Source organism: Schistocerca americana, chromosome 5, assembly GCF_021461395.2.
Source record: "Schistocerca americana isolate TAMUIC-IGC-003095 chromosome 5, iqSchAmer2.1, whole genome shotgun sequence".
In the NCBI taxonomy this organism is placed as follows: Eukaryota; Metazoa; Arthropoda; class Insecta; order Orthoptera; family Acrididae; genus Schistocerca; species Schistocerca americana.
The window spans coordinates 543,181,380-543,192,865 of record NC_060123.1 but is presented as its reverse complement, the minus strand read 5'-3'; the positions used below and the strand labels follow the sequence as shown (position 1 = coordinate 543,192,865).

The following is an 11,486-nucleotide window of genomic DNA, read 5'->3' as shown; positions in this document are numbered from 1 at the left end:
AATTCGATTACTCGATAAATAGTACAATTCTGTCAATTCAACTAAGTACCTGGCTGTTAAAATTACGAACAACTTCAGTTGGAAAGACCACATAGACAATATTGTGGGGAAGGCGAGCCAAAGGTTGCGTTTCATTGGCAGGACACTTAGAAGATGCAACAAGTCCACTAAAGAGACAGCTTACACTACACTCGTTCGTCCTCTGTTAGAATATTGTTGCGCGGTGTGGGATCCTTACCAGGTGGGATTGAGGAAGGACATCCAAAGGGTGCAAAAAAGGGCAGCTCGTTTTGTATTATCACGTAATAGGGGAGAGAGTGTTGCAGACATGATACGCGAATTGGGATGGAAGTCATTAAAGCAAAGACGTTTTTTGTCGCGGCGAGATCTATTTACGAAATTTAAGTCACCGACTTTTTCTTCCGAATGCGAAAATATTTTATTGAGCCCACCCTAAATAGGTTGGAATGATGATCAAAATAAAATAAGAGAAATCAGAGCTCGAACAGAAAGGTTTAGGTGTTCGTTTTTCCCGCGCGCAGTTCTGAATGGAATGGTAGAGAGATAGTATGATGGTGGTTCGATGAACCCTCTGCCAAGCACTTAAATGTGAACTGCAGAGTAGTCATTTAGATGTAGATGTAAATGTAGATGTATCTTCACCGACAGCAGCCACGCCATAAGTTGTTGGCAACAGCATTTGTTCGTTAGTGTGAGACAGCCTGGTTTAAGAAAATGAGGAACCAAAAAAGTCGGGTGCGCTCAGTTCGAACAATTGTCTTTGAGAATACGACACCCCTATCAGTACCCTATAAGGTAAGCCACCAGAAAGGGGCAAGCCGAAAGACCGTGTGGAACTCTCTCCCCGACAGTAGCCACTGTATGCATGACAACGCGTGAGTGTGTTATCACCCTCGGAATTCCCTTCACGGCGACGAATTTGTTACTGGTTGTCGCACGGCCACTACAGTGCTGTGATTTCTTTCATCCATACAGATGAGGCAAGCTGTACGACGGGAGATACTGTCATCCTTGACAACATTCACCTTTGGTCTATAGCGAAGCCCCATGATGGCAGCGAACCATCAACACCGCTTAAGCCTCGATGTGTGTGCGGCAATGATTGCTGACTGCCACATGCGTCCTTCCAAGTCGCAAAGGCGAGGCATTTTTGCGCTTTCTGCCGGACATTTAGCCTCACTTTTTTGTGGTTACTACATCATGCTGCACCTCTCTCCCTCATTTCCGTGCTACGACATTTCGATAGCTTCTACCCCGGTTGATGGAATGAACGAGGTGGTCCTGCCGCGGCGTCGCGTGCCCGCTGGACTTTTAGATTTATACCTATTGGTCACTGGAAAAAAAGTCGTGTGTCTGCAGACCATCTCCTACCTGTAGACAATGCAACGATGTATAAGTGCCGCCTGTAACGCTTTGGGTTGCTCGCTGTCTTATTTGAATGTTTGTTTGAGTGGGTGTTGTGTCTTGTGCAAACACGCTTAGAGACACATGTTTTCCATTTCGAACACTTCGTCCAATGGTGGACTCATCACAATAGGTCGAGAACCCCATTTTGTTGTATAGGCATGATGAGTTAATACATACCCTGTAACATAGACACCATCCATTTCCTACCAAACGTCAATGTGACCTTTCATGCTTCATCTCCTCTCAGCGATCGTTTTCTTCAGTTTGTCCTCATTTTGTAAAGGCGACTTGTGGATATCTTAAACACAATATACGCTGTCTTCGTGGTATATAAGATCCCTCTCCCGAGGTATCATTTGGATACGACTTGGCCATTGGTAATAATGACCTCTCTTGCTGCATTTAGTGTTGTCTATGCGTTAATTTTGTTGCCGTAGAACGTACTTAGCCATAACTTACTAACAATTTAATTGTTTGGCTCTACCTTATTACTAACTGTTTTTTAATTTTGTTTATTTTATCTGTTACTGTACTAATTTAGTATTACTTCCATAAGTTACAAATAAGGTAAGTGATTTACCTTTTGCTGTTATTAATTCCATTCCTGTTTCTCATTTACGCTATCATTTCCTGTGCTAGCGATTTTTCAGCGATTAGTGCCCTACCACTGTCATCTGCCCAACACTAAAGAACGGAGGTTCAACGAGATGCGTCATCTGTATAGGAATTATCTTACTATGAAGTACTTCTAAGATCCTCTGCTTGTTGTTGATGAAGCCATTAACATCTTACTTGTGGAGGTATTTGGATTCCAAGAAGCAGAGTTTATAAAGGGTGAATCATCTACATACAGCAAGGCAAACGCTATCAACAAGCTAGGAATTTATCAGAGATGTTCACTGCCTTTCTGTGGACTTGCAAGAAGCGAACCATAGTGGGAACAGGCAAGCAGTATGGCAAGAAATTGGAAAAGCGCAATAACCCACAAAAAACTAACATAAGCACGTATATCAGACACAAAACTAACGGTGAATATGAATGGAATGATGTCAGAGAAATTCAAATTGCCTGGTTCTGGAAAGCAAAAATGAGAATTTTGTACCCCACCTGGAAGGCGGCACGTCGGTCTGGTACTGTAAACTGAAGGGTAGGCTGAATGTAGGGAGCGAGTAGGAGCAGGAAAACGTTAAATGCTTCGGTATGGCGTTTAAATTTAAATCACCTTTACTATTGGAAGAGTATGAATACATAATTTTGCACTGAGGAGCACATAGGAGAGAAGCCAGATGTCTCAAAGCTCACAAAAGTTACACAGGCAAAATTTGTAGTGGCTCGCCCACTATCAAATAGAAACAACGTTGCTTGGTCGTCTACTTAGAATCAAATGGGTAGAATCTGGAGCGGCGCTAGTAGAGCTACACAGCGCCGGCTAGAGGGCGCTATCGTAGGTGTCGTAGTGCCAACCTAGCAGAGCGCACCTACGCTCTGGCTTCGTAGCTATCGATACCACAGAGAAAGGTAGCAAGCCTGGAATACAGATGCCTACAAGGATCAACACTCTGCTGTATGTGGATGATCCATTTTAATTGCCCAGAATCAGGACGATCTGGATCAGAAAGCAAGAGTGTTAATGGAAGAGGCAATGAGAGCAGGCTTAAAAATGAATATAGATAATAACAAATACCTCGTAGTGGGCAGATAGATATGACAGACCTTTAAATTTGGATGGCAGAATGTTTGATGGGGTAAAAGAGTTCATATGCCTTAGGACAGTACTCAGGGAATGAAATAACACAGAACATGAAATAATGGAAAGAATACAGGCAGGAAACAGCTCAAGATTTGCGCTCGGAAAGGTGTTGAAGTCCCGACTTCTATCTAGATACATCGAGATTAGCATCTACAGGGCGTTAATACAACCTGTCGTTTAAAATGGTTCAAATGGCTCTGAGCACTATGGGACTTAACTTCTGAGGTCATCAGCCCCCAAGAACTACTTAAACCTAACTAACCTAAGGACATCACACACACCCATGCCCGAGGCCGGATTCAAACCTGCGGCCGTAGCGGTCGTGCGGTTCCAGGCTGTAGCGCCTAGAACCGCTCGGCCACCCTGGCCGGCCAACCTGTCGTCCTGTACCGAGCAGAGACCAGGGTTTTGACGCAACAGATAGAAAGCTAGATGTAAAACTCCCGACCTATGGGAATGCTGTTATTAGACAGGTGGTCGGGCTAGTGAGGGATGGCGACCACTAGAGAAAAAATGAAAAACGGCGAACTGCAGTAATTGTACAGGTCGATGGGCACTGTGGGTGAGATTAGAGAGAGGAAACTGAGGTGGTACTACGACATAGTGCGTCGAGGTGACCAGATGACAAGGCAGATGGCGGAAGATGACATCAGAGGCAACACAATGAGGGGAAGACGACAGCTGCGATAGACTGGCGGGACCAGAGAGGATACACAGGGTGTCCCATTCAATTGACCACCTTGAATAACTGTTTGTCCAGATTCAAATTACAAAGTGTTTCGAGTAAATATCTTTTGACAGTCGGAGGAACATCAATCTGCATGATTGCCTTCGTTGTAGCTTTATTTTCTACAAAGATGTGAACAGCATTATTACTTTTTCAAACAGCACCCTGTATTTTTAACTCGGTAATTCATTTCCTCTCCTAGAGAACAATCCAAAAATGTGTCACAATGTACCATTCACGGAAACACAACGTTATTAATTACGTAGTACAACATCTACGTTGACTCTACCAGCACTTAGTGCAGGGTCTCGGGGTAATGGGATACATCCACCTGCTAACGTTGACAGAGGACAAATGCAATCGTAAGTAGAATGCACACCCTTCATTTCCTCATACACCGTCAGTTGAAGAGTTGTGTGGGTAGAATGTACACCAACGAAGAGAAGGTAGAATCGCTGCTCATCTATGGGGAATGCAAGTTGGAAGAACAGTAATTGCAATATTATCTTCTTATATACGGGTACAGTAGTTTAGTCCTTTTAAATACTGTTATGTAGAGTAGGCGCACGGCATCAAATCTTCGCCAAAACGTTCTTCTTCAATTTTCTATTTACCGATCAATGTTCCTTCTCAAACAAAGGACAGGTAAAGGAACTTGCATTATTGGTCGAGCGACAACACACGGCGGCTTAGGCAGGTGGCGTCAATGGACAGTTAACGTCTGGTGTGGGCCCTTATTAAATGAATTTTACTTTAAACGGCGCAGCGTATGCCAACTTCCTCAGACGAAGTCTTCCTCCTCTTCTGGATGAAGTGCCGCTCCACTTAGAACCAGAATGCTTATGTGGTATCAACACGATGGATGTCCAGCACATAACGCCTTGCGTGCACATCGTGTTCTGAACCGAAGGTATCCGGACAGACGGATTGGTTTAGGAGCAACAGTTCCTCGGCCTGCTAGGTCTCCTGATTTAAATCCTCTGGACTTTTTTTTATTTGGGGATGCATTAAACACATTGTCTGTCGCGATATTCCAACTCCAGAGGACATGCAGGAACGTATCGTGCTTGCTTGTAATTCTCTTCAGCAGACAACACTGAGAGCAGTAAATAATTCTTTCATTCAACGAGTGCGCCAGTGTATCGGTGTCCAGGATCACGACTTTGAGCACCTTTGAATGTTCTACTCCTGGGCAATGGTATAGGAGAGCCAAAGTCAGTTTTGTGTTATGTTTTTACTTGGTTTTCATTTGTTTTCTGACAATTCCAGTAAGTGGTCGAATTTGTGATCCAGGAGTCAAAGTTAATGTTGTGTTATGTAATTGATAACACTATGTTTCAGTGAATGTTACACTGCGATACATTTTTGAGTAGGTCTTTAGGAGAGGAAATGAATTACCGAAAATAAATACAGGATGCCATTTAAAAACGTCATACCGCTGTTCATACCTTTGTAAAAAACAAAGCTACAACGGAGGAAATGTCCCCCTCACGGCTAAAGAACATTTGCTTGAAACATTTTGTAATTTACTTCTGGGCAAACATTTATTTAGGGTGGTCAAAATAAATGGGACACCCTGTAATATGTGTGTGTGTGTGTGTGTGTGTGTGTGTGTGTGTGTGTGTGTGTCTGTGTGTGTGTGGACCGAAGAAGAAGGAGGAGATTGTTTTGCTAAGCCAAAAACCGACTGCGGTTTTGTGTGTCCTTCCTGGTAAGTATGTAATATGTAATGGGTGTTACCCATCATAAGCTCCATTAATGGTACACCCTGTTACTCTTTTTATCCTGCAATTTATACTGTTGCTTGGCGGTTATTATAACTCTGGTTAGCGGGATTATTTTTCCTGACACCACTCCGCAATCTCACGAGTGTTGTAAATCCGGCAGTCCTTGGCCACAATACCTCCCTTCTGTCAGAAACCTGGCTCAAAAGAAGCATTCTCATTGGTTCCGTAAATACAGAGGGATATATCTTTCTAAGACTAATAGACGTAACAGACTGGGGGATGAATCAGAGTCATAAGGACACTCTGATGTATTGCTAACATTACTGCTTACGTCTAACAATCATTACCAACCTTACTGCCTACGTCTAACAATAAAGAACATAAGAAAGTGGATTACATATTAATAGGGACAAAATCCGTTGACTGAAAGAGACCAATTTACGTCTTCTGCAAACATCCTAAAGTAAGCAGGAGGCCTGTTTCGAAACTGTCCTGTTAAGTCTCGAATCAACATACAGGCACATATCTACAGCTAGTGACGTTTAAATAAATGCTCTGCACAACGCTCCCTCCAGTGAGCATTTCAATCGTTTCGTCGTCAAATGTGACGCTACTTCAGCTTGCACCTACCGAAAACACGGCTACTAGTTACACTCTCATAGATATACGAGTACATGTAACGAAATCCCCTAACAAAGTAATCTGCACTGAAGTGTTCTTTTCCTTTTTTTTTAACTATGGCCGGCCAGTGTGGCCGTGCGGCTCTAGGCGCTTCAGTTTGGATCCGAGTGACCGCTACGGTCGCAGGTTCGAATCCTGCCTCGGGCATGGGTGTGTGTGATGTCCTTAGGTTAGTTAGGTTTAAGTAGTTTTAAGTTTAAGGGGATTGATAACCTCAGACGTTGAGTCCCATAGTGCTCAGAGCCATTTGAACCATTTTTAACTATGTGCTTTCCTAGGGAAGTAGTCTTAATTGGTGATGGGGGACGGAATAATGGGTAATACATTGTCTGAACTCAGAAACGAAGAGGAAAATAACAGACGCTTAGCAAATTTTTATCTCAGAGGCTCCTCTTCGTATTTTTTATACCACAGCATTGAGTGAATTGGTACACTACTGGTCCTTAAAATTGCTACACCAAGAGGAAATGCAGATGATAAACGGGTATTCATTAGACAAATATATAGTACTAGAACTGACATGTGATTACATTTTCAAGCAATTTGGGTGCATAGATCCTGAGAAATCAGTACCCAGAACAACCACCTCTGGCCGTAATAACGGCCTTGATACGCCATGGCATTGAGTCAGACAGAGCTTGGATGGCGTGTACACGTACAGCTACCCATGCAGCTTCAACACGATACCACAGTTCATCAAGAGTAGTGACTGGTGTATTGTGACGAGTCAGTTGCTCGACCATCATTGACAACACATTTTCAATTGGTGAGAGATCTGGAGAATGTGTTGGCCAGGGCAGCAGTGCAACATTTTCTGTATCCAGGAAGGAATGCGGTCGTGCATTATCCTGCTGAAATGTAAGGGATGTAAGGGATCGAATATAGGGAAGAGCCACGGGTCTTAATACATCTGAAATGTAACGTCCACTGTTCAAAGTGCCGTCAATGCGAACAAGAGGTGACCGAGACGTGTAACCAATGGCACCCCATACGATCACACTGGGTGATACGCCAGTATAGCGATTACGAATACACGCTTCCAATGTGCATTCACCGCGATGTCGCCAACACGGATGCGACCATCGAGATGCTGTAAACAGAACCGGGATTCATCCGAAAAGTGACGTTATGCCATTCGTGCACCCAGGTTCGTCTTGACTACACCATTGCAGGCGCTCCTGTCTGTGATGCAGCGTCAAGGGTAACTGCAGCCATATTCTCCGAGCTGATAGTCCATGCTGATGCAAACGTCGTCGAATTGTTCGTGCAGATGGCTGTTGTCTCGCAAACGTCCCCATCTGTTGATTCAGAGATCGAGACGTGGCTGCACGAACCGTTACACCCATGCGGATAAGATGCCTGTCTTCTCGACTGCTAGTGATACGAGGCCGTTGGGATCCAGCACAGCGTTCCGTATTACCCTCGTAAACCCACCGATTCCATATTCTGCTAACAGTCATTGGATCTCGACCAACGCGAGCAGCAATTGCGCGATACGATAAACCGCAATCGCGATAGGCTACGATCCGACCATTATGTCGGAAACGCGATGGTACGCATTTCTCCTCCTTACGCGACGCATCACAACAACGTTTCATGAGGCGACGGCGGTCAATTGCTGATTGTGTATGAGAAATCGATTGGAGACATTCCTCATGTCAGCACGTTGTAGGTGTCGCCACCGGCGCCAACCTTGTGTGAATGCTCTGAAAAGCTAATCATTTGCATATCACAGCATCTTCTTCCTGTCGGTTAAATTTCGCGTCTGTAGCACGTCATCTTCGTGGTGTAGCAATTTTAATGGCCAGTAGTGTAGATGGACTTGTTAGACGGTGGGTGAACGATGAGCTTGTTTCTGTTCTTACGGAAAATTCTACATAGTTTACCGAAGAGTAATCGGTACCAGTATCCCAGGGAATCATTAGTTTCATTTAAAGAAATAAATCACGAGAGAACGCGACTGGTATTCGTTCGTTTGTCGCCTAACAATTCGTAAACAACGCCACTGGTATTCGTTCGATTGTCGCCTACCAATTCGTAACCATCATTTTCTGCTTTTAGCCTGATAAAGCTCTAAAAACGCTAATTATGTTAGGTACGTGAAAAGGATGCAGAGAATAACTTACTTACCTTACGCAACTGCAGGAGTAAAAAAGATGTATCTTAGCAGAAGCGTTTTTTTTTTTTTTTCAATGTGAAGTTGTCATACATTTATTGTCCTACATGATACAAACTATATATTATAAAAAAATCAGCAAAAGTAATTTAACTGTAAATTTTTCTTGTATTTTATGTACAATATTAGAAAGACTGCATTCAAAAAATCTTCATAAGTTACCCAATTGCTTGCAATAAAATAAATTCACTAATATTGTCATTTAAACACATAACTAAAATTTAAGTGCAAGGAAGTGTATTTTATAAACAACTCCAGTAACGTGATCTCTTTATTTAAAAATCCTCTGTAGGACTAGCAATCTTGCTCCTCACCCCTTCCAAATGTAGGTTTGACTTCCATTCCATATTTTCAATGTAATAAAGAATATAAAACGTTCTTTGGCTACCTATACAGGTACAAACAACAAAACTGAAATGCACGTACTAATCTCTAGAAGAATCTTGAGATTCACATTTCACAAAATGAAAGACAATGTTAAGAAATTTAACAGCACATAAATCTGTAAAATGAATAATATATTATATAAATAAAAAATAAATAAATAACAGTAAAGTGACTTATTCCCCCTTGCCCTGTCGTTATGAGATGGTACCCAAGAAGAGCAATTATTAATTCTGAATTGTCAATTCAGTTCAGCCATGAACAGCAGTGCAGCTACATTACGATCAGAGTGAGAGGTGTGAATAATATTTATTCTCCTAATTTTGTCTCGGATTCATGAATTTTACAAGCAAAACAAAGAAAAGCACTGTAAAAATAAGAAGTACAGAATATGGAAAACATATTCAGTCATCATCTGTCACTCAACATCTGCTGGATCCACTTCCGTAGAGCTTATGACAGCAGTGTCTACTTCCACTTCTTGCCACTTCTTTGAATATGCCACATGATCAAACATATCAGCATTCTCACTTAACATGCAGCAACAGCATGCGAGAAACTGATCTTGTATTCCTTCACTTGCTTTGTTACTATTGCTGGATATCCTCTGCAGATCCTTTCCCAATCATCTGGCAAGTTCTTTACACACTTTGATAATGAAAAACGCAGAAGCTGTTCACGTGTATACAGGTAGGAAGGCTCTTTCTGAGAACGAATAACACTCGAGTTGTTAGTTACTAGAGATGCAGGTGATGCTATATCTGTATCATCTCCATCCTCAGTGAGATCTATAATGATAATGTCATCAGAGGTACTGTCTCTTGAAAATGGCTTGTTTGTAGTGGATGAAAAAGTTGTACCACTTTTAAGTCCTACGTCTGCTAGTCGGCTGGGCAGCTCTGTTTCTTTAGCACAAGTTTCCATTATCCGGTGCCTTAGCACATTCATTTGAGCAGAAGTGTCTGCTTTCACTGATACAAATGCATTAGTTGAGGAGTCCAGTTTCATAGCTGCGCTGGAAGCAGGAGCTTTGTATGTTTCCTCACTCTCACTTGTTGCACCACTATCAATCCCATCCACTCTACTGCTTCCTACTGGAGTTGCATCAACTATGTCTCCATGTGGACCACTTGCTTCTGTTTCAGAACCTTCATCCCATTCTTTTGAAACCTGTGGGCGTTCTTGTTCTCCATAAAAGAATTCGTCCAAAATCAGTTTAGCAGTCAGCACTAGATCCAAATTTGCACCAGCTATCTTCATTGTATGATCATCAACAGTCACCGTGTATTTATATTCCAAAGTTGCATCACTGGTGGAGAAGCTATGTAAAAGTTTACTTCGTCCTCCACCAAGAGTGAAAAGTCTATTGCTTTCATCTGATGCACTACTATTTAAGCTGCTACTTGAATCACCAACCCTTTCTTTTTCATGCTCGAGACGTACTGGTGAGGCATTGCATCTTATGGTGTCCTCTATTAAATGCTTTGGGTAATTTATTTTTTCTTCATTGGGACCAGTTATCTGCACCAGCCTCTCCTTTGCACCAGGATTAACTTTTCCCGAATCCGAGTTCCTTATAACTACCTCATCTTTGCAATAATTCTTTCCTGGTATTTTTGTTGGTTCAGCAAATTTCCCCGAGGCTTTTATAACTTCCCCTGGATTCAGCAATGACGGTTGAGGTGTAGTTGGGGTAATGACTGCGTGGGCTAACGCTGTTGGAGAAAGAGAGAGTCCTGTTGCATCAGGTACTGGCAGCACTTCTTCAACAGCACTCAGTTTAGGACGATAATAATTATTCAGATCGTCACTGGACACCCAGTTTCTTGCTCTTAATTCTATTATTTCTAACAGGTGAATTCTAGACACATAGTCAACTTTCTCATCTTTACAGCCATTCCTGAAAGCTACAAAACATCTATTCAACTGATCTTTGTAAACGCCTTCCAGTGTCTGACCATATTGCTTTAAGTTAGCGCATAGATTAACGACATTTAACTGCAATAGGTGGTCACAGTTTCCATTTGTTAACTGAGAACATACAGACTCTGCAAGAGTCATTATATCCTCCACTGATGATATTTTTCCATCTACAGTGGAGTATCTTTTCTGGCTAGCTATTTTCAATGGTCGAGGTTTTTCGAGCTTTTTCACTGTTTTCGCTGATCGTGCAACAGCTGCCATTTTCAATTATATAAACGTCGTAGTACACACTACATATGTACACCAGCCACAGATAATCCTTTAGTTGAAAACAAAGCTCCAAGGATGGTCGTGTGAATAGCCTAATGCGCACGTATAACTTTACCACTAGGTGGCCAAATGCCCCATGCGTCACTAATATTGCTTTATCTCAGTCTCTCGATTCCAACTCATCTCTTCCCATGATGCTAATGACGTTAATTACGCAACTGATACACAGATTGTACAGAAACCTGATATATATGTGCGTGTGTGCACTAGCACGCGCGCGAGCGCGCGCGCGTGTGTGTGTATGTGTGTGTGTATGTGTGTGTGCGTGTGTGAGAGAGAGAGAGAGAGAGGGAGAGAGAGAGAGAGAGAGAGACAGAGAGAGAGAGGGAGGGATTGTCACCAATGACGTCGCCTGTAGTC

General features: G+C 42.6%; 1 protein-coding gene across 1 annotated transcript; it reads right to left on the bottom strand.

Annotated features, from left to right (window-relative positions):
• Window positions 1-9,404: 9,404 nt before the first annotated feature.
• Window positions 9,405-11,201, bottom strand: LOC124616506 (eukaryotic translation initiation factor 4E-binding protein Mextli-like). Its single transcript, XM_047144818.1, has one exon. It carries the CDS (start codon window positions 11,055-11,057, stop codon window positions 9,405-9,407), a length of 1,653 nt encoding a protein of 550 aa, XP_047000774.1. The 5' UTR covers window positions 11,058-11,201.
• Window positions 11,202-11,486: the final 285 nt, after the last annotated feature.

Excerpts from the sequence above, each read along its gene's own strand:
- LOC124616506 (XM_047144818.1), bottom strand. The coding sequence starts at position 11,057 with ATGGCAGCTGTTGCACGATCAGCGAAAACAGTGAAAAAGCTCGAAAAA.